General features: G+C 39.4%; 4 protein-coding genes across 6 annotated transcripts; 1 reads left to right on the forward strand and 3 right to left on the reverse strand.

Annotated features, from left to right (window-relative positions):
• Positions 1 to 1,567: 1,567 nt before the first annotated feature.
• Positions 1,568 to 6,657, reverse strand: snap47 (synaptosome associated protein 47). 2 transcript variants are annotated; one of them, XM_026313514.1, is made up of 5 exons: positions 6,523 to 6,657; positions 5,885 to 6,406; positions 5,220 to 5,728; positions 4,816 to 4,940; positions 1,568 to 2,180 (listed from the first exon to the last, which is right to left on the reverse strand). In XM_026313514.1, exons 2-5 carry the CDS (start codon positions 6,379 to 6,381, stop codon positions 2,034 to 2,036), a joined length of 1,278 nt encoding a protein of 425 aa, XP_026169299.1. In that variant the 5' UTR covers positions 6,382 to 6,406; positions 6,523 to 6,657; the 3' UTR covers positions 1,568 to 2,033. The 2 variants fall into 2 exon arrangements, 1 of the variants encoding a protein (XP_026169299.1); XR_003296056.1 differs by having other exon boundaries at positions 2,157 to 2,180; positions 4,816 to 5,065.
• A 136-nt stretch (positions 6,658 to 6,793) lies between these two features.
• jmjd4 (jumonji domain containing 4) lies at positions 6,794 to 9,119 on the forward strand. The gene is made up of 6 exons (XM_026313515.1): positions 6,794 to 7,282; positions 7,379 to 7,544; positions 7,625 to 7,750; positions 7,834 to 8,101; positions 8,297 to 8,443; positions 8,565 to 9,119. The coding sequence occupies exons 1-6, from the start codon at positions 7,030 to 7,032 to the stop codon at positions 8,898 to 8,900; spliced, it is 1,296 nt and encodes a 431-aa protein (XP_026169300.1). The 5' UTR covers positions 6,794 to 7,029; the 3' UTR covers positions 8,901 to 9,119.
• Positions 9,120 to 9,128: 9 nt separating this feature from the next.
• Positions 9,129 to 11,231, reverse strand: iba57 (iron-sulfur cluster assembly factor IBA57). The gene is made up of 3 exons (XM_026313516.1): positions 10,743 to 11,231; positions 9,964 to 10,316; positions 9,129 to 9,827 (listed from the first exon to the last, which is right to left on the reverse strand). Exons 1-3 carry the CDS (start codon positions 11,099 to 11,101, stop codon positions 9,436 to 9,438), a joined length of 1,104 nt encoding a protein of 367 aa, XP_026169301.1. The 5' UTR covers positions 11,102 to 11,231; the 3' UTR covers positions 9,129 to 9,435.
• Positions 11,232 to 13,875: 2,644 nt separating this feature from the next.
• Positions 13,876 to 23,294, reverse strand: gjc2 (gap junction protein gamma 2). Of its 2 annotated transcripts, none has more exons than XM_026313464.1 (2): positions 23,198 to 23,294; positions 13,876 to 15,341 (listed from the first exon to the last, which is right to left on the reverse strand). In XM_026313464.1, exon 2 carries the CDS (start codon positions 15,310 to 15,312, stop codon positions 14,065 to 14,067), a length of 1,248 nt encoding a protein of 415 aa, XP_026169249.1. In that variant the 5' UTR covers positions 15,313 to 15,341; positions 23,198 to 23,294; the 3' UTR covers positions 13,876 to 14,064. The 2 variants fall into 2 exon arrangements, with proteins under 2 accessions (XP_026169249.1, XP_026169248.1); XM_026313463.1 differs by lacking the exon at positions 23,198 to 23,294 and adding an exon at positions 17,781 to 17,991.
• Positions 23,295 to 24,790: the final 1,496 nt, after the last annotated feature.

A 24,790-nucleotide genomic window follows, 5' to 3' on the forward strand; every position in this document is an offset into this window, starting at 1 on the left:
TACAGTTTATGTGAATAACAGAAAACTTGCAAACTGGAATTTTTTTCTTACATACTGCTGCAATTTTTCCATCATTTTTCTGCATCATTCATATTTAAGTAACTATTTTGGACTTCACCATTCACTCTCCTTTTAGCTGTTTTGGTTTTCAACAAACTCTTGAGGGAGATATCAGGCTCTTTACCACTGCATGTGCAGCTAGTCACTAATTTTGTCTGTCTGCTTTTTGGTGCTGGGCACCAAAATCTAATTAGATTCATCAGTGCTTTTTTTTCTAAAAGCAGTTGTAGCTGGACATGGTGAAGACAGCAGCACGAGTCGGTCAAATCAATTACCTCAATTACCTCAAAGACACTAAAACTGTCTAAACTGTATATCTGAGGAGATATGCAGTTGAGCAAATTGATCAACTGATCACAAAATTTGATTATATTGTCTTCAAACTAATAAAAAGCTCTTAAACAAATTACTGATCCATCCATCCATCCATCTTCTATGCCCGCTTTTCCTGGCTCAGGGTCACAGGGATCTGCTGGAGCCTATCCCAGCTCTCTCTCGGGTGGAAGGCAGGGGTACACCCTGGACAGGTCACCAGTCCAAATTATTGATCACATTAACATTGTGAAGTGTAATTTTAGTGCAGATTCTATGATGACTGTGATGACTTAAGTGACAAAAAAAAAAAAATCCATTCCAATATTTGCAATGCCTGATGTTTCTTGATTTATTTATTTGTCTGTTATAAGAACGATGCAGCAGTTATATTTTTCCCTTACAGAAAGAGCTTAGTTTAGCTGTATCCAGTTTGAAGATAAATTTGGTATCATCAGCAAAAAGAAGCATCTATATAAGATTATTTCAAAACATGGAACAGACATTTAAAGTTATACTAACTGTTAATTACAAGTCCACAGTGATAACAGACCACAGAAAAATTACAGAAGTAGAATATTTGTCAGTTCTTTACAGATAGTACAGATTTAGAATAGAACCTCTTAAGCATGACCTATACAGTAGATGTGGACCTTAACATGAAGAACTACGTGTATAATATTTAATAACAGAGAAAGCTAGTGTTTTCAGTTCAGTTTTCATGGGTCCAAGAACTTAGTTGGTCATTTACAATCTTCTGCTATATTATGAAAATGAAGAGTCCTTTCCAGTTGATGCAATACAAAGTAGCAATATTGAGACATGCAACATTAATCCACAGGGAAACTGTGTCCAGAGAGGATGAGTGTCATATATGACTGCAGAAGGACAAAAGGTTATGGCAGTACCTCATCAGAAATGTGGATGTTAGTGTGATGGCATCAGACAACTTGATCTGTTAAGTCTATTACTTGTGAATTATTTCAATAAGCTAAAATCGGGTTTATCTTCGACTCTTACATCTGTCTTATAAATAATGCCTGAAGAAAGAGCATGCAGTTTGTGCAAATAGGTTAAGTAGATTAACAGTATTCTTTTTCTCTTTTTGATATTTTTTTCCCTTCAGTGTAGTTGCTGTCATTGCTGTCTCCCAGTGGGCTTGGGGAAGGTGTGCCTGCTCTGTGCCTCCTCTGACTCACTTGTCAGTCTCACTGAGAGGGCAGTGATCTCTCACCAGATCTTGCCAAAGGGGTTTAATAGACTGAGCCAGGCCATACGTGCCACTATCAACGCACTGAACCTAGTGATAGGTGAATTATTTCTTCACTGTGGCAATCAGGTGTCCATTATGATTGTATACCAACACCTACTGGTCAGTTTGTAAAGCACACCTTCTTTTCCACTGGACTTGAACTAAGTGGAGATCAGTATATTGTTTCCACATATTGCTGTGCTTCTCAGAAATAACTGACACAGACATTTGTACCCATGTAATTAAACCATCAAATGCAACAGTGAATTATTTTGGAGCATATGCAAGTCACTACAGTTGTATTTCAGTGTTTTCAAACTGTAGCAGTCCTGTGAAAACCATGAGGAAGCTTACAGTGTGTTTCTCAGGAGGGACATGGTGACCAGATTCATGTGTTGGACTGTTTGAGCTACAGCAGTCTTTTCATGCGGCAGGTGTGTTTCTCTATGTGCATGGTGGATCGGTCCGTGGAGCTGGTCAGTACGTCCAGAACTTCATCCTGCCTTTCCAGCTCTGTCTCTGCCTCTAGGGCAAGGTTCTTCAGCTGCATTAGCATCTGCACACACAAACACAATCAAATAAGTACACATTTTCGGAAACACAGTCATTTGTTTAAGTAATTACACACCAGCCCCCAGTGTGGGAAACACAAAAGTAGAATGAATAGTAGAATGAAAACCTACAAAAAAAAAATTGAGCAGTTGCTGGGTTAGAAAGCAAGCATATGTTAGTGAACTACAGAGAGGAGAGATGAGAGTGAGATTTTTTCTTTTTACTTTAGCTACGAAGATAAAAGCCCACTCCTTAACGTCTGCAGTTCAGAAGAGAGCATTACAATTTAACACCAAATATGATGCAATAACAGCTATTCATGTGGCAGATATGGTAATATTTAGATAATATTTAATGTTGTGCAGTATATGAAACTTGAGAAAATATTCACAGAGAAGTTTTGGCTTGTCTCCTGGGATAACTGATATCATACAATAGTGTTTGCTGCTTTCAGCGGGTTTAAGGAGTACTGCAAACTACATGTCTATGGTCCTGTAACTGTGTATGTTATGGTTGATGGAACAACTTAAATATACTGTGATGTGCCAAGCAAAACCTAATAAAGACTCTCTCCAAACCCCACCACCATGGATTCTAAACTAATATTATGTTATGCTACATATGCTCTCTCTCTCTCTCTCTCACACACACACACACACACACACACACACACACACAAACATTATGTCAGTTTTCACTGGCCTGGCGGACACTGAAAAAGAGCTTAGGAATAGCTCCACAGATAGTATGTCAATACACACCGGTGGACAACTGTATTCACTCACTCTGGTCTGTGACTTTACAGTTTCAACTGGGACAGCATGACTGAATCACACCTTGCAGTTAAGAAAAATGAATATTTTTAGCTCCTGCTTATACGATGGCTAAAGGAATGAAGTCATGTGGAAATCCCTAAATTAAACATTTAGGCTACAACTAATAGAAAAATATATAAGCTAGAATTTCTAGCGTCTTCTGCAATAGTGGGGTAATTTCAGGACCGTGTCAATAGACACGCAGTACAATACACAAAATTTTAAAATTGGTTTATCATTCGTTTAAGTGAACCAGCCTGTGGTGTTAACAAGTATAAATTTCCAACCTCAAACATTAATAACTGTATCAAAATGCTTGGACAAAAGGGAATATTTGCTAAAGCACTTAGGGCAGGACATTAAACTGAGTGACTCTCTGTACAAGCTGCTCCATTGTAGATCCTAATCTTGACATGCACTACATTAAGAGTAGGGTGTGTACAGAAACGTAGCATTAAGTCAAAATTGGCAGCCTTTGAAGTCTCCACCATTATCAGCTGTAGACAATATACCATTTATAAATACAATAGACAAACCAAGCTGTTTGACTGGCCCAATGCTGTGATAAATTTGTTTGAAAATGATTACACAGACAGAAACAACACTATAAACCACTGTATATTGCTGTTATGTACAATGATTAACTAAATATTAGGTACAAAGTGTTAGTAATGCAGAACAAAAACAAACTAAATACACTGCAACAAAAACGGTTAAAAACTCAGTATTTGATAATACGTGTATAATTTATGTAACTTTACTTTATAACAGCTCTATCTACATATTAAATATTTTTTGTCAATGGGCCTGTAATATGGGCACAAATGTCTCATATAGAGCTGATCAAAGAGCTAAATGTCACGTAAAAGCTGAGAAATAATTTTAATTAAATCTCGACTGACATATTGGATGGTCTGATATATTGAAAATGGCAATAGCGAAAAGTCAAAGGCAAGTTTGAAGTTGTTTAGAATTATCATATACATAATTCTTAGAAAAATAATAATTTAAGGTATCTTTATCAACAATGTGTTTTATGGTTTTCAGTGAAAAAAAATCTGTCTCAGCTTAAATTTAAACATTTCTCAAAAATTAGTCACACTACAGTTATAACTGGAATTAGCTCTAATGTTTTTCCACTGTAGCAGTGTTTGCAATTATTGTTTTCTTACTTCTATGTTATAGGTGTTGTGACATTGTTTTTCTACCCTTATATCAGTTAAGCCATCATATAATCATGGCAACATGAAGCCAGTGAAGCCTGTAATCATTCTTTCATTTATCTAAATACCATATGTGATGTGTTTCTAAGCACAGTAAAACAAAAACAAAACAGCCAGCTGAAGGTTTTACATTAAATCTATTATTTAGCAACCTGTAATATTGTGTCACACACAAAAAATGTCTGAATCATAGGTCTGAATTTGCGTCACTGTTTAGATCTTGCCACCACAAAATATATCTGAAACAGTTCTCAGTGTTGTGAGGTTCTGAATGGAAAGACGCTGTACAGTCTGACCAAATCACTGACCATGTTTCTTTTCCTCTCTTAAAACCGGATGGACTTTGGTTTGTGGTCTCACCAAATAATATTTTAAACATACAGGATGAAAAATAAAAATCATTATGATGAACTGTGGTTAAGAAATGGAACTATCAAAAAACATGTCCCTATAACAGCTGCCAAGGCAAACCATTGCCTCCACGCACAAACATGACATTACCTGCATTACATATACAAATATGAAAAATCTAAATGCAAAAAACTATAAGCCATACATTTACACAGGCAATGAGAGTACAACTTTTCCAACTGGACCTCACCTGCTTGAGTTCCTGGGCCTCAGCCTGACTGACAGATGGCTGGAGGACATGCACCTGCAACTGGGACAGCTCTCCTGCTGGGACCTCCAGCGGGAGCTCTGTATCTTGGCACCTCTGCAGCAAACCTGAGTCCATGGGTGGAGGTAGTGAAAAAGTGCAGAGTGCATATGTTGTTTACGAAGAAACCAGACAGTAAACTCAACTCAGCAACTGAGGCAATCAGGGTGAAGTGACTCATCAAAATACATTTCTGTCAAGGAGAGACACCAAACCATGTCCAAAAGCCATGCAGATGAAATGTTTTTACACGTGGCTGCACACTTAAAAATACACATTGATAGAAACATAGAGCTTTACTGCCTCTTAGTGGTCACATTTAAATTGCAGTTTATTCTGTTCCTTACCGTCATTCCAATTTCTCCCTTCTGTGTCACATGGAGATGAAACTGGAGTCGCCTTGAAAGCAGCATATTCACCTGTGAATTCCACCTTCTTTTTGTACTGCATCTCTAACACTGGCATTGCCTCTGGCATCTTAGCAGACAGGAACCTGTAGCATATATCTGGCTTCCCTATAAACCGCTGTCTAACAGTAATCTCATAAGGACTGTGAACCCTGACTTCGTCGATCTCATTTCGTTCAAAGCGATGAAGGAGCTGGCAGTTTGTGTCTCGCACCTCCAATGAGGACACCAGCACCAACAAACATCCTGGTTTCAAGTCTGAGCCTCCACCTTTCGCAACTACAGCTGGGATGCTTGTGATTACTTTATTCCTACCGGACCCCCTGCCAGCTGAAGCAGCGGCAGCAGCTGCAGCTCTTGCAGCATCCTCGGCCTTCGCTTCTTGCTGAGTCTTCCAGGGGAGTTTTCCAAAAGGCCACCAGGAGGGAGACTCCAGCTCTGATAAAAGTCTGCAACAGAGTAGACAAGGACAAGAAGAACAGTCTATCATATATAAAGCTGTTTTTACGGTAACTTACTTATAACATGCCTGCACAACACAATACAAGCCTTCGGGATAAAGAAATGGCAAAATGTCATAAATTAGAAATTATTTAGACAATTACTTATCAGCCACGCCCAGGTCAGAGTCAATCTTCTCCAGTCCCTGCATCATGTTATCAAACTGCTCTCCTTGGTGGCTGAGGACTCTGCCTGTGTCCTCCAGCCTTCTCTGGGCTCCTGCCACCAGGCTGATCAGTTCTCTGCCTTTTGAGGGCTGTGACTCAGCCCCCTGGGTCTCTGAGCTCGGGGACAGTAGGCGCTCTCTCCAGAAATGTTCCAACACATTATAAACCACCACCCTGTTGGGCTTCAGGGAACCAAACCAATGCTTCACGTTGCCCTCTTCTAGCACTGTAAGAGTGCTGAAGATGAAACTGGATGACTCCATCTTGATCTCCATGATCCGGGAGAGGCGGAAGCTGGCAAGACTCTCCTTACTCTGGTTAGAGACAAAGCGCACCATGGTCCTGGTGATGGACAGGATTCCATTTTCCCACCGCTTCTCATTGTTGATGTAATAGGAGCCTGGCCAGCTGTGGATAGGAACATCTTGGCTCATTTTGAAAGAAAGTGCACTGATTCCTCTGGAAGAAGGAGAAATGAGCTTCAATATTGATTAGGCTTCAGTATTGATTAGGTATACTAATACATTATAAAGACACTGTAATAAGAGGTTTATCTGTCCTGATACTGCACATACTTTCTTCTGAATGTAATAAGGGCTCCAGGTCTCAGCTTAGCTGAGGCGTTCAGACTGGTAGCTTCAGCCCTCTATCCGACTCTCCGCTTTACAAATACGTCATTATAATTTCACAAAGCCTATTAACGTTTGTAGCTTCCTGTTGATAATTATATCTGTCCCTCAACATTTTTGGCTGACCATTAGCTCCGCAACTCTTCTCAAGAACGATGTTTATTACGGAAGTGACGTCACCTGCGAGCACGACTGTATTTACTGTCCGACTGGAAAAACATTCTCCTCGCAAGTCTTTGCGATGTAGTCATACGCAGTGACCTGTTGTCAAAATAGAAACAGTAGGTTTTCGGTGTATATAATGTTAGTTTTGCAGCACGTTCGGGTCTGACGTGTGACAGCAAACGCGAAAAGACGGACGCTATGTAATGACAGATTGCTTAAGGTTAAGTTTCTTTCCAAACGGTGACAGCTAAGCTCGCTAACTAGCTAGCCGAGGTCTTATTTACCATAATGGACAGGGAGGCGTACCGTAACTGCTGCAGCCTGGTGAAAATACCACGACAGTCGTATGAGCAGTTTTGGTCTTCACACTTTGTAGATTATATCGACAAGGAGCTGAGCTATTCTAAGTTTTTCAAGAAATATTTGCTTCCCAATCACCCGTGTATGTTTTCAAGAAGGTTTACAGAGGATTGGAAGTGTAGAAAACACTGGGTGACTGAGGAGGGGAAGCCTAATTTCCAGAAACTGCTGCAGGAGTTTGGTAAATAACTGATGCGTTAACTGCTTACCACCCTACATCATTATGCAGCTGCTTCAGTGTTGCCTTGTAAGCTGATGTATTTGTGTTTTTCCACAGTTGAGACTCCTGTTCCTGTTGCAAACTGCAATGCAAAGGAGTATAATTCAAACCCTAAGCAAGTTATGCCTTTCAAAGAATTTATACACTACTGGAAGGAATACATTCAGAATGGCCACTCATCACCTAAAGGATGTCTCTATCTTAAAGACTGGCACATGTCAAGGTATCATATTAGTACTGAACTAAACTTTCTTTCATAATGTACCTTGTGCAAAATATGTAACAGTATGTATTGTTTTTCAGGGACTTTCCAGAACATAATGTTTACTCCACACCAGTCTTCTTTTCTTCTGACTGGCTTAACGAATACTGGGATACACTTGAAGTGGATGACTACCGGTTTATCTACATGGGACCTAAAGGCTCATGGTATGAAAATTTTAACAGAATGTTGGCAAAACCCAAGTTATATCATAGTTTCCTTACAATGACATTAACTTTGTCATCACCAGGACCCCGTTCCACGCTGATGTGTTCCGCTCCTACAGCTGGTCAGCCAACATCTGTGGCAGGAAAAAATGGCTCCTGTATCCTCCAGGCCAGGAGGAGTTTTTGCGAGACACTCACGGCAACCTCCCTTATGACGTAACATCATCTGAACTTCGAGACCGAGGTCTTTTCCCACATTTTGAAGAAGCCTGTCAGCCTCTTGAGATTATTCAAGAGGCAGGTGAAATCATTTTTGTGCCTAGTGGCTGGCACCATCAAGTTTATAATCTGGTAAGAACTGAAGAGGTAATGATATCTAAGCAGTGGAGCCAGAGCAAAATGTTCTACGAATTGATATACATTATGATAACAGCGAAATAAGTAATAAATAATTCTCTTATTACACATGTATAAAAGTATAATTGATATCAGCAGATCTAAGCAGTTCATGATTAAAGTTCTTGATTTTAATATTTTCTCTTACAGGAGGATACTATCTCTATTAATCACAATTGGTTGAATGGCTGCAATATTGATATTATGTGGCAGTTCCTTCAGAGCGAGCTGTCTTCTGTGCAAAAAGAGATAGAAGAGTGGAGAAACACAATGGATTCATGGCATCAGCACTGCCAGGTACTTTGCAAATGAGACTCTTCTGTCTGCATGTTGTCCTAAAATATGACAGTTCCCTGAATGCACAGTATACAATATAGAGATAGTTTTGTGAGGTCATTATTGTGCATATTGTTTGCAGGTCATCATGAAGGCCTGCTCTGGTATTGACTATGGAGAATTTGCCTCGTTCCTGAAAATCATTGCTGACAACCGAATAGCTTTTCTGAATGCTTGCTCCTCTGAGGATTCCTCTGATTACCCACAGCACCTCTCAGAGACCCTCATCACACTTGGACCTTACCACGCTGCCTTTGACCTACAGAGAGTGGCTCACATAATTGAATGCCTACTTTGCAATGAAGACTTTAAGCGGCTTGATCATTCAGCACTGACTTTGCAGCCAGAAACCATGTTACAACAAATTCGGGACACCATACAATCCACAAGAGGGCAGCATCTCCTTTATCAAGAATAAGGTGTGCAGTAGTATCTCAACAATGTAATAATCACCTGGAAACAGCTTGAATGAAAAGTGCCAATTTGTATGACGCAAAAAAAAGATTAAAATGAAGGTGTTACTTTGGTTTGAGATGAATTGCCAGTCTCAAATGTTGTATGTGAATGTTTGGAATGTGTTTTTGCACTGAAAGACAAAATGAATAATTAATTAAATAATAAACAAATCAAATACGTTTTTGCTTTACTTTTTTGCATATTTATTCAACAACCAACAATATCATATCACAGTTGGGTACATTCTTCTTATAGTGCTACACTGATTCTGTTAAACAGCATTATTCTATGGAAAATAATAATTTGCTCTTAGGGAAAAATCTGTTTAAGTTAATCACTAACAAACAAAACACAAACACTCAGAAACATGGATTAGTGCCACGTAGGTGGGTTAAGCAATTGCAATGTAACATACTGCTATTGCAAGGTTGTATCTATGAGCAGTCTGTCAGAAGTGATGTTTGTCACATTTTGGGAACAACAGAACTTCCTCTTGTTCAGCTGATTTTTACATCTTTAGGCCACCAGTCTGGCACAAAGACCTCAAGTGTCACAGTGGCGTTGTCAGAAGATTTGAGCATCAACACCTCTTTGGCATGAGCCATGCGGATTAGGCTCAGACCCAATTCCCCTACCCCTGATCGGTGCTTCCCAGCTGGCTTTCCTGACTCTGTTTGTAGCGCAGCTCCCTCCTCAAGGTCTTGGACTGGAGATGAGAAGCGTACTGGCATCAGACGTTTCCGAACCACCCCAGTGTGATGAGTCCTGGCTGTGAGCTCCTGGCCAATGTAACAGCCCTTGCTAAAGCTGATGCCTTGCATGTAGACGAGATTTGACTCTAGAGGTAGAGCCACCCCAGGAGGAAGGTCCTTCACTCCCTCAGGAAGTCCTAGACAGCATTGAAAAAGAGGACACAGAGAAAACTTGTCACAAATTTTAAAGAGCAAATGTTTATACAAATCCACACTCCTCCACATTTCTTGTCTAATAGAGCCTGTATGTACTCTGTTACTTTATGGTCTTACCTACTGCATAGCGGTGTCTGTGATATTCATTTGTGTCACCTTTCTGGCATGATATAACAATATCCAAGGCGTCGGCTTGACTATCCACCACCAATCTCCAGCCCATCTCTTTAGTTCGAGGATCAGCTTCCCATACCAGAGCTTTTTCAGGGGAGGAAAGCTCAGGTTTTCTGGCTTCTTCTTGACCTGTGTTTTTTTGCTTTGGGAGTACTGCCCATATTGAGAGCTCTGGACAGAGGTCAATGTTGACCTTTCTGCGGATCTTGTACGCTTTGAAATATCTCAAGATTGAGTCCGTAACAGTCCTGTCACACTCCAAGAAGACGCCATGTCCTGCATCAGGTTCTTTCAGACTGAAATTAAACACAGCAATTCAAGACTTAAGAGCAGTAATGTCAACTCACAATCATGTCACTTAGAGAGCGGATGGACCACTCCAGGATGTGTTAATTCAAACAATGAAGTTATAGAATGATTCTCTATTTACTATGCCTCTGTAATGATGTTATTGGTTCATTTTTTTTATTTAGAACTGCATTATAGGGTCACAAGAGAGGGAACATACTTTTCCAGGAAATGAAGAGAAATAAAGAAGAGAAAACCACAATAAATTTGAATACAAGTGCATGTTGCGTTTACCAATGTGTATTTTCGTTGTGAGTTTGTTTTAGTTCATTTGAAAGTGACTGGCACAAGGAAGATAAGCGTACAGCCACACCCACAGATGAACTGCTAAACATGCATAGGGTATTTAAGGTGCATAATGAACTGTATATTACCTGTACAGCATGATGTCATATAGTGTTCTTCCTTGTACATTTAGCATGTGCGCGTACATGGCTGTGTGTCCAGGCTCCTCCAGCAGCCTCATGTCATTGGTTATGATCCCCTGTAGAAACGGACTTGTGTCTTGTCCCTGGATTTTGAGCAGGGTCCTGTGAGGGAGCTGATAGCACACAAACTCTTTGGGTACATCTCTACCTGTGTCCTGACTGTACCTCTTTACGCGCGTCCCTGTAGGAGCCCAAACACCGGAGAGAAACGTTAAGCAAAAGTACCGACCGGTGTATTTTCTGGCGTAAACACCGAGACAGCCGCTGGACGCGAACGCACCACTGGCGAAACGCAGACCCCGCATGTTTGACGTGTGTTAGGTGTTGAACTGACGTGGCTATTGCGCCTATTAGGTTGAATATAAGACTACATAACACGGGACACCATAGCTGACTCCAGGGTTAAGAGCTCCATTTTAACAATCCCACAATGCATTGCTCGATAACGCCATAATACGTGTGTCAGCGCTGAGCTGCTTATGTTGCTCTTTGGCTGTTGGCTGTGCATGCTCCAATGTTAGGACATATTTAGGAGGTGAAGTTGTTATTGTAACTAAAATGTCTTCTTATAATAACGAGAGTATATCTTTAAAAACCACTGGGATCTATTTTGTTAAGGAACTCTTAATAAATGCTTAATAAACTGTCATATATGATATATTATTGTTAATACATAATTAATGAATTTATTTACACTTCAGACAAACTTTATTAATAATGACAACATTTGGTTTGCAAAGTTCTTCCCCAGCGTGCCACTTAAATTTGTTAAGCAGACTCCTCTAAGCCGTTAGTTGCACCTTATAAACCCTTTATAAATGGCAGGCCTACATTTACTCTCATTATATTGAGATAAGTCATGTCTCAGACCAAGATATATAAGTACACTGTATATGTTGTTCCATTGCCGAGTAGGACAAAATGACTCCTGCAGACCATTTTAATTTTTCTTACTCAACTTTTAATGCATGGGTTTGGGATTCAGCTATAATTTAGCACAGGATGAGGTATTGTGTTATGCTATTGCGCTCATATGTTGCATCATTGAGGCTACATAGCTATAAGTCCTAGTCCTATATTGATGTACATATAATGTTTTTTTGCACTGAGTATTCTAATCAGTGCTAATTAAATTACATTGCTTTATAACAAACCTGTGGCATCTTGCACGTGTCTATTGCCACATCAGAACTGAATCACAGTCACTTCTGTACTGGCAAAATAAGTCTTTCCAATGCACACACACACACACACACACACACACACACACACACACACACACACTTTTCTGTAGTTACCGAACAACATGTGTAATTAATTAGAAGGTAAACGATTGCACAGGCCTGTATTTACCTAAACCAATGGAAAATAGATAATAAAGGCTATGGAAAAATACAGTATAGATAAGAATCAATTCTCCTTTAAAAATATGCTTAATGTTCTTTGGCATTTTTCTCTAAAGTTTAGACAAACACACATTGTTCTATCTGTTTTGTGTCTGTTCTAAGGATTTGTTGATTGGCACCAGGTGTAGAGTTCCACTAACTATACACAAAGAAACCATACCTCCACTGGCACATAGATTGTAGAGCTGCTGATTCTGGATAAATGTGCTGCTTTTCCAATTTATTGCATTTTCCTGTATTTAAGACAATAAATGCTGCGTGACTTCTTAGGTTGTAAAAATTATATATCCCTTACGCCCACTATTTATTATACTATTTACTATGCTGTTCTGCTCATTACACATTTACTGCTCCATACACTTCGACATTCTTCTTAGAGGGCATAGACACATGTGGTCAGTAACAGAAGGATCTTTACATGTCTCATCCCAAGCATGAAATAAAGCTTAGACAGTTTGTACACAGGCATTTACAATTTGTCAGATGGTATATGTTACAAGGGTGTACCCCTGCCTTCCACCCGAAAGAGAGCTGGGATAGGCTCCAGCAGATCCCCCTGACCCTGGTTAAGGAATAAGCGGGTATAGAAAATGGATGGATGGTATATGCTGCAATGTCTGTTTAGATTTTGAAAGGATCCTTTTCTTCTTTTAACAATGAGACTTTTTTGGAAGCTTTTAACTTTGAATTAGACTCAAGTAAGAAAAAGCTTTTAAATCGGCAGTTTAAAAAATTGCTACTGTAAATCACAAAAAGAGGTTTTAAATATGTTTATTTGTTCATGAATAAAATACCAGAACAGTCTTTAAAAGTCTGAGGCACTTTGAAGTATGGCAACAGTGAAGGCTGGATTAAATATTGCTCTGAAGCCAATTTTAGGAACATACTGCTTCAATGACAGAAAAAAAAACTAAAACACTCATCTTCAAGACAACATGCCAAAACAGAAGATACATGTAAGCTAATTGAGTAGGAAAGGATGGGATTTCTACTGTAATCTATGTGTACACTGTATGTCCCCACTTGTTAAGCATGCAACATCTGCTTTAGATCGCATTAAATCAGTATTTACTTTAGAAAATAATCTGATTCCCTATTCACTTACCTCTTCCCCTTCAAATGTGACACTGCAAGGCTTTGGAAAATATAGAATAGATAAAGGCTTTGCACGCAATGACTAAAGCTCATCACACTGAGCAGATGTTTACCAGAAGAGCCTACAGTGACACAGCCCTGTTTTATTATCTTTATCAAAATATTTCACATTTAATCTGCTTCCAGCAATACTCATCCATGCTACATCCAAAAATTAAACATGAATCTTTCCAAAAGCAATCATTGTTCTTCAGATATGACTCATTGTATACTTCAACAGTGTTATTCACTGCATTTTCAATTTTGGATGAAGGGTACAATCACCCATTTTCAAAGTTTAATTTCTTCTAATTAATCCAGTTCAGTGACAGTCAAGGGTAGATCAGATAACTAGCTTGAAGCAGTCTATCTATACTTTGATATTTAGCTTGAATTAGAGATGTTTAACTACATAAGCATATGTTAACCATGTTCAAAAGCTATGGCAAGCACAAAATGACACACTACAGTAACAGAAAAGATCCATGATATTGGATTTGAAAATTTGTTCATGTATGTTTTCTTTTTTATCCCTCAAAACTTGGCCGACTGTGTCCTGTATACCTTCAGCTACTGTAGTATGATTGAAATTCGCGGTCGTTACTGTCCAACTTGAATTTCATACGGGCACAGGACATATACACACACACTCATCCTCCAGCTGGGTCACAGTGCAGCCCTGAAGTCTTTAGAGTTTTTACCGTTAATTTACTAGATTAGTTTCATCTTTAGATCCAAACAGAGGTCTTCCCATTTTTTACAATAGTTGCAGCCTTGTCTGTGGCTGATTTTGGCCTTGCTCCTTGTTTTTCCTGGACTGTATTGACACGATTTTGCTCTGCCATAGTACCCCCAGATACTGGGCTACTGGTTCTGGAGTTTTGCTGGTGATTTTTTGTTTGATATGTTTGAAAGGCCATATCAAGCTGCTCCTGAGCAACCCGCAGGTGACGGTGCAGACTCGCCAGATCCGAGGGGATGTTCTCATCTGGGCTGGTGCACTGCTGCTCCTGGGCAACATTGGCCATGTTCTGCTCATGGGTAATGAGGCTGTTGGGGATCCTGCTAGGTTTGTCTGTCTTCATCACAAGGTTATACCCTGGAGGGGAGGCTGGGATGTTACGAGAGAACGGGTAGCGGTAAGATACCTGTCTCCTCTTCATGCGAAGGGTATCCCGAAAAGTGCCGATTCCCAAATGAAGCATCTCACACACATTTAGCACCAGACATAGACAGCTTACCACATACATGATGAGAAGGAAGATTGTTTTCTCTGTGGGCCTAGAAATGAAACAGTCCACTCTGTGTGGACAGGGAACCCTGTTGCATACATATGAAGGACTAACTCGAAAACCATACAGGAGATACTGTCCTGCAAGAAAAGCGATTTCAAAAATAGCACGAGATATGAGTTGAAGAACGTAGATTCTCATCAGTCCTTCTTGCATAATTTTTCTGCGGCCGTCATGTTTTGGTGGGTCTTTTCTAGTGCTGCTAACTGGCTCGGGTTTGGCCTCCTGCACCTCCAGTGTATCCTGATAGATCATGGGCTCAGCATCATCATCTTCCTCCTCCTCTAAGACCTCCTCCAGATGGTGGCTTTCTCTCCATCTCGAGTGGGGGGGCGGCTTTTTCTGGAGCCTTTGCTGCTTCCTGCGCTCCTCCTCTGATGTTCGGGCTATCTTGTGGATGGCATAACCCATGTACATAATTGATGGAGTGGATATCATGATGATCTGGAAAACCCAGAAGCGGACGTGTGAGAGGGGAGCAAAGGCATCGTAGCAAACATTGTCACAACCCGGCTGCTTGGTGTTGCAGGTGAACTTGGTCTGTTCATCCGAGTAGATGGATTCACCCCCAACTGCCGTGAGCACAATGCGGAAGATGATGAGCACAGTCAGCCACACTTTCCCCACAAAGGTAGAGTGGTTGTGGATCTCTTCCAGGAGACGAGTGAGAAAGCTCCAGCTCATGTTGTTCTTACAAGCTTTTCAACAAGAATCTGTAAAGAGAAAAAAAAGAGCTGATTAAGATCATAGCTGTATATTAATTAATGCATTCATCATTCATTATTCATTCATCTTACTGTTATTAATAATATCTGTTCTGTTTTTGTAGATCTATCCAGGGCAAATTCAGAGAAGAGTTGAAACCAAAATTTTTCATTATTCATTATCCTGATGATTATTTAAATGCCTATAAAATGTCCAAAAATAGTAAAAAAAAAAAAAACAGGGAAAAGTAGCACACTGTCCTTTAACTAAGGGTGACATCTTCACTTTTTGTTCTATCATCCACCAGTGTTTAGTATCATAGAAGAAAAACTACACATATTACATTTGAGAAGCTGGAATCAGAAAATGTTCTCATTTTTGCTTAAAAGTTGCTTAAATGATTATTCAGTTCTTAGAAAAATTGCTAACTTCTTTGCTGTTCATTAGCTAATCGATCTGCTGACCATTTCAGCTCAAATTCTGCATTGGTCTACAGCCACGACATGGCATGTATTTTTAAAGAATAACAAATCATCTGCAAAAACAATCACTGCAATTGTGTAATTGTTATGTTCAATTTGAAATCACGTAAAGTATTCATATACAAATAATCTTTTGTGGACGCTTTTGTTTATAGCTGTCTCAGTTTTAATTGGCAATAAATCTTACTTTGCAAGCATCTCAAACATAAACAGTTGTCTGCACAGTAGTTCTTGACGTAAAAGAAACCCCCATTTTCAACTGATTGCACAGCCAAACACATGACAAAGGCTTTTGTTGATTTATGTCAGCAAACAGTGATGTCATTTAGTCATCCTATCCTAACACACACCGCACAGCATTTCCAATATTCCATTCAAACAGATTGAAATCATTTGTAAAAGGGATGAAATGGCAAAACTAGCAAAGAAAAGATCAAACAACAAAAGGAAAAACACACCACACACAAATCCATCAGTTTTGACCCCAAGAAAACACTGAAAACTACAAAAGAGTGGCAGACTGAAAACACTAAATGAACCTGACAAAGCTAACATATGAAAAGCACATTCTGGTATTCTCCGTTCATAGTGCCAGAAACATACTGTACTCAGCGCTTTAACGCTTGAGTCCAAGGGACACACATGGAAAACCAGATGACATGAAACTCCACAGTTTCATACTCGTCTCACAGTCATAGTCACAACTGACTCTGTAGTGTGAATGAAGTGGCGATGAGGCGACAAAGGAGAGTTTCTGCCCTTTCATTCACAGGGCAGAGCTGCAGAGTTTACATTGATGTCATGACTGTGTCACTGTGTTCCCTGGTGTGTGATGTGCCATCTCCCCTGACATCTGAGTGAACAGCAGAGGCTTGTTGCTCTGCCACGAGGCCTTCCCTCATAGGGGAGATACAGCCACACGAAGACAGATGGCTGTGGTGGGGATCTCTCACTGCCCCAGGATGGCATGACAGGAGAGCCATTTCACTAAGTTTCATTGAATCTGTTCTGTGAAGCATCAGTCTTATTCTTACATCTTGTGTTACTAAATGTTAAATGTTACTACTAGTAGCAACATTTAAGTGACCCGGCGATATCTGCATGCTACTACTATGTTTTGCCTGATGTTTTACAGCTTGTTATGTTAATTATTTTCTGCCTTGTCTGTCTCTAATTTGTGGTGATGCTGCCATTTTAAATGTCCTTTGAAATAAGATTTTAAATAGAAGGGACACTTGCCTGGTGCTGATTAGAAAGATTGGATTTCATGGAAGATAAACAGTATTTTGTTCACATTGAAGGCATGAATTTTTGACAAATTATGCCTGTTTCAAATTTACATTAAAAAACTTTGGGCTAAGTAAATCTTAAGATCACAATTTGTGTTCATGAATATAGTTCAGGTAATAATGTCTTACAAAGCAGCTTACTCCAAGTACTAGATATTTCTCACTAATACTCTGTATATAATATAAAACGACATTACTATACATCAGGAGTTCAAAAATGGCATATCTGCCAGTATTAGCAACATAGGTAGGTATAGAAAATTCATTGTGTCACTTTTTAAAAAAATGTAATATGCAAGTATATGGTCAGACTGCAAAGTAGATTAGATAATATACAGTAATGTTAAGACATATTTTCACTTGTAGGATTATGTATTTCATCATGAATACAAGTTCAGACATAGAAATATGTGCCATTCCTAAACTTGCATCATATTTTTTTTCTAAAATTCTTCTTATGCTGGCTCAGTTACTTGTGCTTTTATTGCAGAATGATGATATTTGAAGGACAACTGTAATGGCATGACATTTTGGAGACATGCATTTTTGGAGAGTTCAGAAATATTCCTCAATTTGGCTGATAAAAATGCACATCTACAATGATAGGATAAGATATTTGAGCAGAAACTATCATACAGTTTCTTTTAGGGGAAAGCTATTAACTGAAACAACCCACCTGGAAAAGTTGCACATGCATTTCCCATCCTGAAGGTCTCCTGTGCCCTCTCTAGATATCCCCTGCACAGTCTGATCCACAGAATACCACTTCCAGCCTAATGTCCTGGCCTTTTCTGACTTATTGATAACTTCCAAAATGAACAAAAAAGCCAAGAAACAATGACAAAACTAATTACACTAGACTTTCAATTTATCCTGTTTTCCACCCTGTGAAGAAGTCTCGTCGCAGTGGAATGCCTCACATTCTGGCTTGTGTCTGGTTTCTATTAGGTTACACCAGCCTACTGCCCAAGAAGGAAGTATAAAAAAAAGAGAGGCAGAAAAAAAAATCCTTCTCTGGCAAGTGACCCTCATGCAAGGGTTCAGACTTGAGGATATCGTACTGCAGATTGAAATGAACACACAGCTGAGGGAATGTATTTAATCGCGATACAGTCAACCCCCTCCCATGCTCATGTAGCATGTAGCACAGATGATGAGGCTTTCTCTCTCTCTTGCTCTTTTTTTCTCCTACGTTTTCTTGCTCTCTCTCCTTCTGTGGTTCCATCTATGTGTCTCAGCTTCTTGCAGGTTAATGTCTTTATGCCCCCAACCATTTATACAGCAACAGCACTAGTTCACTTTTGGAACAGTGATGGTGTATAAGGTTGTGATGCGCTTCACACACATTTGTAAAAATGCAAAAGGTCAATTAAAGCGTCCAGACCTCTTCCACTCACTCTCCCTCTCTATCACACCCTGTCACATACACATCAACCATAGTAAATGCTGATTAGCGACGTCCATATTATCTGTCAATTACATAAGTGTTTACAGTGGGTGACAGTTATGAAAAACAATTTTGGGGAGACAAAGACAGGGAGTTTGAGGACAGAAGTGTCACAGAGACAAAACCCACCTTGCCTCAGTGCAGATCCGCTACAGAGAAACCAGCAGGTATGCTCAGTTATGTCAAGTGTCATAATATTTAGATCTTCCATCCAGGCAGATGGCCAGATAACAGAGCAGTGGACAGGTCGCACTCTGCACTCCTGCTACACATCTTTTCCGACTTGGTGTTTATGCTACAAGCTTTCACCTAAGCCTGTGCAGTGCAGTAGCACACGTTGTTACTTAAGGCTTGTAATGGATGTATTCATATGACATTAAGAGCAGTTGTACATGGACCAAAGTGTCTCTGTCTCTCTCCCTTTCACTCTCTTTTGTCTCTCTCTCTCTCTTTCTCTCTCTCTGTCACACACACACACACATCATTACATGTTTTTTTCTGAAACATCACAAAGTGCAGCTGAGAAGGTGATTCATGCAAGAATAATTTAGAATTTCTCCATCTCTTTGTCCTATGTTCCAGATCTTGCTGTCAGGTTTGGGAAGAGAGTTAAACTCAACCACTTTCAATAGAGGCCAGATAAATGGGTGTCTGGCTTGCGTTAATGAAACGTGCCTGGTCATTGTCACGGTGACCATATTATTATAATGTTATGTTCACAGGGCCCTCAATAACCCTTAATTATGACCTGTATACAACTATAAAGAAATAAAGAATAAAGAATAACGTTCAGCATTATCAGTTAGCCCACTATCAACCTGGTGACTGTTTCAACCAAGTTGCTTAATTGTAATGAAAAATTCTTTATTCCCAGTGTGATCTTAAATTTTAAGGATATTTTGTAACAGAGCAAAGATAATGCAAGTGAATAATGTCAAATGGGAGAGAGTACAAGCATGTGAGAAGTCTTTGCATTTAAATCTGATCCTCTTTGAGCAGTTTGTGGTCTAAAGAAAGCTCTGAGAGCTAGCCATCTGGACCTGCAGGGCCCATCCTCCGGAGGCCTCACCTTCAAGGCTTCCCTGTCTGCCTGACTGAGGAGATGTAGCACAGCGAGCACCCCTGGAGCAGAAAACAGGGGTTGCTGCTGGAATGAGCAGAGCATTTGGGACTTGGACATGTGCTACCCCTAGGGGACAGATGAGCACGTGTTTTTAAGTTGTGATGTTTTTATCTTGCTCCATCATTCTGAAGACACAGTTGGTCCAGTGAAGATGGGTAATATGTGAACATTAGTGTGATTTAAACTCAAAGTCAATCAGAGTTTATGTTCCTCGACAGTTTGTAGAGAGCCCTGCCCATGGTTATGATTCGCAATTAGCACCCCGTGAGGTCCCACAATTACACATTATTATGTATTAAAAGTACAACTCTACTTTGACAGCATCTAAATAGAAAAGGCTATCTGCTAAAAGGGAAGCCTTATTTTCTCCTCTTTAACTATGCAAAAAAAAATTAACAAATGACAAGTAATTTCAGTGTTATATGACTGGCATTTGATGTGTGATAATGTTAAACATGTACTGCTAAAACATTTTGTTTCTAATAAATTAAATCATTCATTAAACTGATTAATAATTAATTGATTTCTGAGAGTGCAATTAAATATCTGACTTGCTCAGCTATGTAAAGAAAAACAAAAGTGCATAAACTGATATAGTCAAACTAGTCACTGTCTACTTCTCAGTTGTCCCTGTGTCCTCAGACAATTCAGGCTATTCTAGCTTTGGGAAACTGTTCATGTTGATAAATATTGATTTGACTGCTCAGAGCGAGGGAAATATTACAGTACTGCCCTGTAAGACATTGTTTGACATTGCTCTTGTTGCAAGGGCTAGCATCACATGACAGCCAGATGAGAGTGTTTAATATTCATTAGGTTAGTGTCAGATGTAAAATGTAGATCTGAGTTTTCACTGGTGGCATCATTTGTGAGATATGAGCAACTTTCAGAAAATCTAATCTGACAGCTAACAAATGAACACATGAACACGCTTAGACTTTAAAGACAAAATTAACAAAACAATGAAATTATGTGGTGTAAGTGAAGACTCACTCACTTATGTTGTAGAAATATTTTAATGCGTTGATTTCTTTTTAGTGCCAGACATTTGGACCTTTAAGAGGTTACTGGGAGCTGTGAGGGTTTTGCTGCATAGCCAAGTGTTATAATGATGCAACATGGTGGAGTGAACCATCTCAACAACTCTCCTTGGCTGCCACCAATGTCATCACAAGAGTTTTCTCCACATATATTTACTGAACAAAGTTGATGCGAGCAGACTGGGGGCTGTGGAGGTCTGTGTTTATGTAACAGATCACGATCTACCATGTGACTTGAATGTGCCCGCCGCCTCTAGAGAAAAGAGTGATACGAGACACCAGAGAAACAACATGCAACTTGGCACTTGGACTCCTCCTCTCTCCTGTCTCTTCTACCACTATCATTAAACTGCTCTTACCAGGCTGCGGGGGCCTAACCCATAGGCAGCCTGAGAGTGGTGGCAGTCCCATCTCATTTGTTCATTTTTCTCTCAGTTTCTCAGACGAGTTTACCCTACCCGCGGGGTAAGTGCGTCCCGTGCCAGTTTTACTAAGGCTAGACTCCAGTGAAGTGGCTGAGATGAAAACCCTTGAGGTGGATGCCAACAACTTCCCTCAGCCAGGGCTCTGTGTCTCCCACATATAAGCAAAGCAACTTGCAATGAGTGTGCATTACTCTGTGTTAACACTGCACAGGAATAATGGAAACATTGTTAAGTGCTGAAGTTTGCCACACTACATCTGAAAACAAAAGAAATGTATTTAGCAAATAGCTTAGAATACATAGAATATGCAAAGAGAATAAATGTATAAAAACAAGTGTCAAGTTTGCTATCATATCCCATAAATGACAAATTACACCTTAAATGTTTGGACTCACACAAAGATCCAAGAATGAGGATGTGTGAACATAGCACGTGAGTTTATATAGAAATATTTTAGCCACCTTAAAAGCAGATTGTGTTGATATCAGTAGGAGGGAAACACAGTTAAACATTGATGTAATAAAGCATTGCATCAGCATTGCCACATCGATTAGATGTTTCTGTCGAAATTAACCCTCTGACAAGCTGACTGTTTGCCAGTTTTCATTTGTGTGCCAGTTATAGTTTTGATAGTTAAGTTGAAGACGTTTGCAAACCAGCAGTTTATAGTGGTCACAAGACATGACTGACTGTGGGATACATAATATAGTGTGGTCATGTTTGGCCTTTGTCTGAACCAACCTCACATGGAGTGAATTTATGTTCTAAATTCTTTCCTCATTTGAGCATTATCTCTGACAACGTGGAGAAACTGGATTTTGATCATGGGTTAGGGTTAGGGTTATCCATCATGTTAGGAAATACAATTTGTAATTGACACAATACAGTCATTGTCCAGTGAACTAATATGATAGCATTCACTACCCAAGATTCACATAATTTTTATTGTTTTATTAATAGTCATTATTTTTATACTCACTGCCTGAGAACTACCCATCCAAATAAACCAAATAACAAGACTTTGCTTGCAGAGCTGCAGGCTCTTAATCTTTGGCATTATCTTGTCTTAGCTGGCCATGTCAAGGTCTGATCTGAGGCAAGCCCAAAGGAGCGGCAGACCTAGTCAGGGTTATTTGGACTACCAGAGATATGTTTACTGTAGCTCGTCCTTCCTTTCAGATGCCTTAGTGCTGTTGTCCTTCTCCAACTCTATGAACTGCAGTGCTGCTCTATAGCCTCTCTCTTCGATCTACACATGTACAATGTGTGGCATTGCAGGCAGACAATTCAAGTTCAGATATTCACCCAGTGATAAGAGAAGGCAATCTCTGGAGCAGATATAGGATAGAGAGATAGAAATAATCATCTGGGCAACATATTAACCTTCAAGGTCAAGTGATTAAGTAATAATTGTATGTAGTGAATATTTTTGTATTTACTTAATGGAAAATATACACTTGCTATGGAATACATATTAATGAAGTTATAGATTAACATGCTCACTTTGAACACCTAAATTAGGTTACAGCTTTTCTACATAGCCACTAGATGGCAAACACATTCAATCATAAACTTTCACAAATATTTAGGAAACATGTTTGGCTCTAACAGACATTCCCTGAGGTGAATGATCTATCTGGCGACAAGGTAAATGGTAACAGAACTGATATTGGGAGCAATGACCTAGCCGAGTGCTATTACCCAGAAACCATAACCACACACTTGTGTAACATTTTCATGACTACAGAAACATTAGAGCCAAGTCCTTTGCATAGCTTTGGTGGAGTTTAACTGTTTTAAAGCATTTATTGCATGTGATCTCATAGTATGTTATAGAAACAAACTAATAAGGCTATTATACAACTCATTCACACGACGCTGCAACACGGCACATAGACTTTACAGAAACTGGAAGGGCTATATGCTCTGAAGTCCCATGGTGTTAGAATATGAGTATAGATTTTGCATGGAAAGCCAACAATTGCTTGGCATGAGAGCCTTCAGGTTAATCCACAGCACCACAGTAAAAAAAAATTAATGCTGAAAGGCTCTACCTACCTCGTCATGTGAATGAAGCAGTAACTTATTCTTTTCTTTATGGTAGAGCATCCTTGACAGGCATTCAAAATCATCATTTCCCTGCTCAGGCTCAAATGTAGAATGACAATGGGTCTTTTTATTCAAAACCCATCACCACCAAGTACAGGCAGGCCACTTAGAAGACCAGACCCTATTGTTTTCCAGCCTTCATTTCCGGCATCACCAACTCTTAATTTATTTCATTCAGGATGATTCCTACTACAATCCATTCACTCATCCAGAAATGTCTGCTGACACATTCAACACATTGTCTTATCTGCTTCAGTAGAGTTTCAAGGTTTTCCTTCACAAAGGTTATTTTTAAGGCCAAGAAAGTTTGTGTTAGGCATTTCCTCAGCTGGAGGGAGGGTGTTTAAGTGATACAAATCTGGTTTCACAGCTCCTGTTCTGAACCTTTTGAGCACTCAAACACATCAACTATTGAAACATAGGAGAGAATGTTTGTGTACCCCTGATTAGCATCAGTAAACAGGCAGAGACATTTCCACACAAGATGATTTTAGAGGAAAAACAAATACTGCGAGTCTGCATTTGACTGTTAAAGTCCTTTCTAGAAATGTCTGGATGCTTCAAAGAAATAAAAAAGTATTTTTGCATAGTCAGGAGTCTTTTTAGTAAAAATGATCTGAAACCAGCATGTCTGGATGCATGTGTTATTTTTTATGTTAATAAACCACAGATGTTGCTTTGAAAAATGAAATTTTATAGAGCTATATCAATAACCAACTAATCAAAAAAACATACAAAACAGGAAAACATACAAAAAATTCAACAGTAAACATGGTTTCTTGCAAGATAAAAATGAGCAGATGCCTTGTACGGTTTAGGCAAATCTTAAACTTTAAAGAGTGAAGTGACTTGTGTAGCCAACTATGGTGACCCATACTTGGAATTCATGCTCTGCATTTAAACCATCCCAAAGTGCACACACACCCAGGGAGGAGGGCAGCCATCACTGCAGCGCCAAGGGAGCAACTGAGGGTCTGGTGCCTTGCTCAAGGGTTTCAACTCAGTCACGGTATTGAAGGTGGCTATTCACCCCACCAACAATTCCTGATGGACCTGAGACTCAAACCCACAACTTTTCAGGTTACAACGCCACGGCTGTCAAGTCAAGGTTCCAAAGTCTGAAACAAGTCAAAGAACAACTGGCTAAACTAATGTCTAAAAGTGAAGCCACATTCATAAAAGGAACTCATGAAGAACAAGTGTTCTCACAATTTTTGGAATAATTAGGCTTTAATCTATATCCCATTTTTAATATATTTCAAATAATTAACTTCAATGTATTTTATTGGTAATTGTGGGTAAATAAATGACATTGAAACTGAGAGGCCAATAAGTCAATAAGTAGGTTTTGGTCAGCGTCTATGTCACAATAGTTTAACATCTGGTGAATCATTGGTGAAATTTCCACACAATACGCTATGATTGATTAAACTGGTCTTGAAAAAAACAACAAAATATTTAATGTCATATAAGCAAATATGAAGAACATAAGACAAATGATAAGTATGTGTATGTAGTTCTGTAAAGTGTTCCACTTTTAAT

This window comes from Mastacembelus armatus, chromosome 17 (genome assembly GCF_900324485.2).
Source record: "Mastacembelus armatus chromosome 17, fMasArm1.2, whole genome shotgun sequence".
Lineage (NCBI taxonomy): Eukaryota > Metazoa > Chordata > Actinopteri > Synbranchiformes > Mastacembelidae > Mastacembelus > Mastacembelus armatus.

Excerpts from the sequence above, each read along its gene's own strand:
- snap47 (XM_026313514.1), bottom strand. The coding sequence starts at position 6,381 with ATGAGCCAAGATGTTCCTATCCACAGCTGGCCAGGCTCCTATTACATC. Across the intron at positions 5,729-5,884 it reads GACCTGGGCGTGGCTGATAA|ACTTTTATCAGAGCTGGAGT; the intron begins GTAATTGTCTAA and ends ACTCTGTTGCAG. Across the intron at positions 2,181-4,815 it reads AGGCCCAGGAACTCAAGCAG|ATGCTAATGCAGCTGAAGAA; the intron begins GTGAGGTCCAGT and ends TTGTGTGTGCAG.
- jmjd4 (XM_026313515.1), top strand. The coding sequence starts at position 7,030 with ATGGACAGGGAGGCGTACCGTAACTGCTGCAGCCTGGTGAAAATACCA. Across the intron at positions 7,283-7,378 it reads GAAACTGCTGCAGGAGTTTG|TTGAGACTCCTGTTCCTGTT; the intron begins GTAAATAACTGA and ends GTTTTTCCACAG. Across the intron at positions 8,102-8,296 it reads ACCATCAAGTTTATAATCTG|GAGGATACTATCTCTATTAA; the intron begins GTAAGAACTGAA and ends TTTCTCTTACAG.
- iba57 (XM_026313516.1), bottom strand. The coding sequence starts at position 11,101 with ATGCGGGGTCTGCGTTTCGCCAGTGGTGCGTTCGCGTCCAGCGGCTGT. Across the intron at positions 10,317-10,742 it reads TATGACATCATGCTGTACAG|TCTGAAAGAACCTGATGCAG; the intron begins GTAATATACAGT and ends GTTTAATTTCAG. Across the intron at positions 9,828-9,963 it reads CAGACACCGCTATGCAGTAG|GACTTCCTGAGGGAGTGAAG; the intron begins GTAAGACCATAA and ends AATGCTGTCTAG.
- gjc2 (XM_026313464.1), bottom strand. The coding sequence starts at position 15,312 with ATGAGCTGGAGCTTTCTCACTCGTCTCCTGGAAGAGATCCACAACCAC.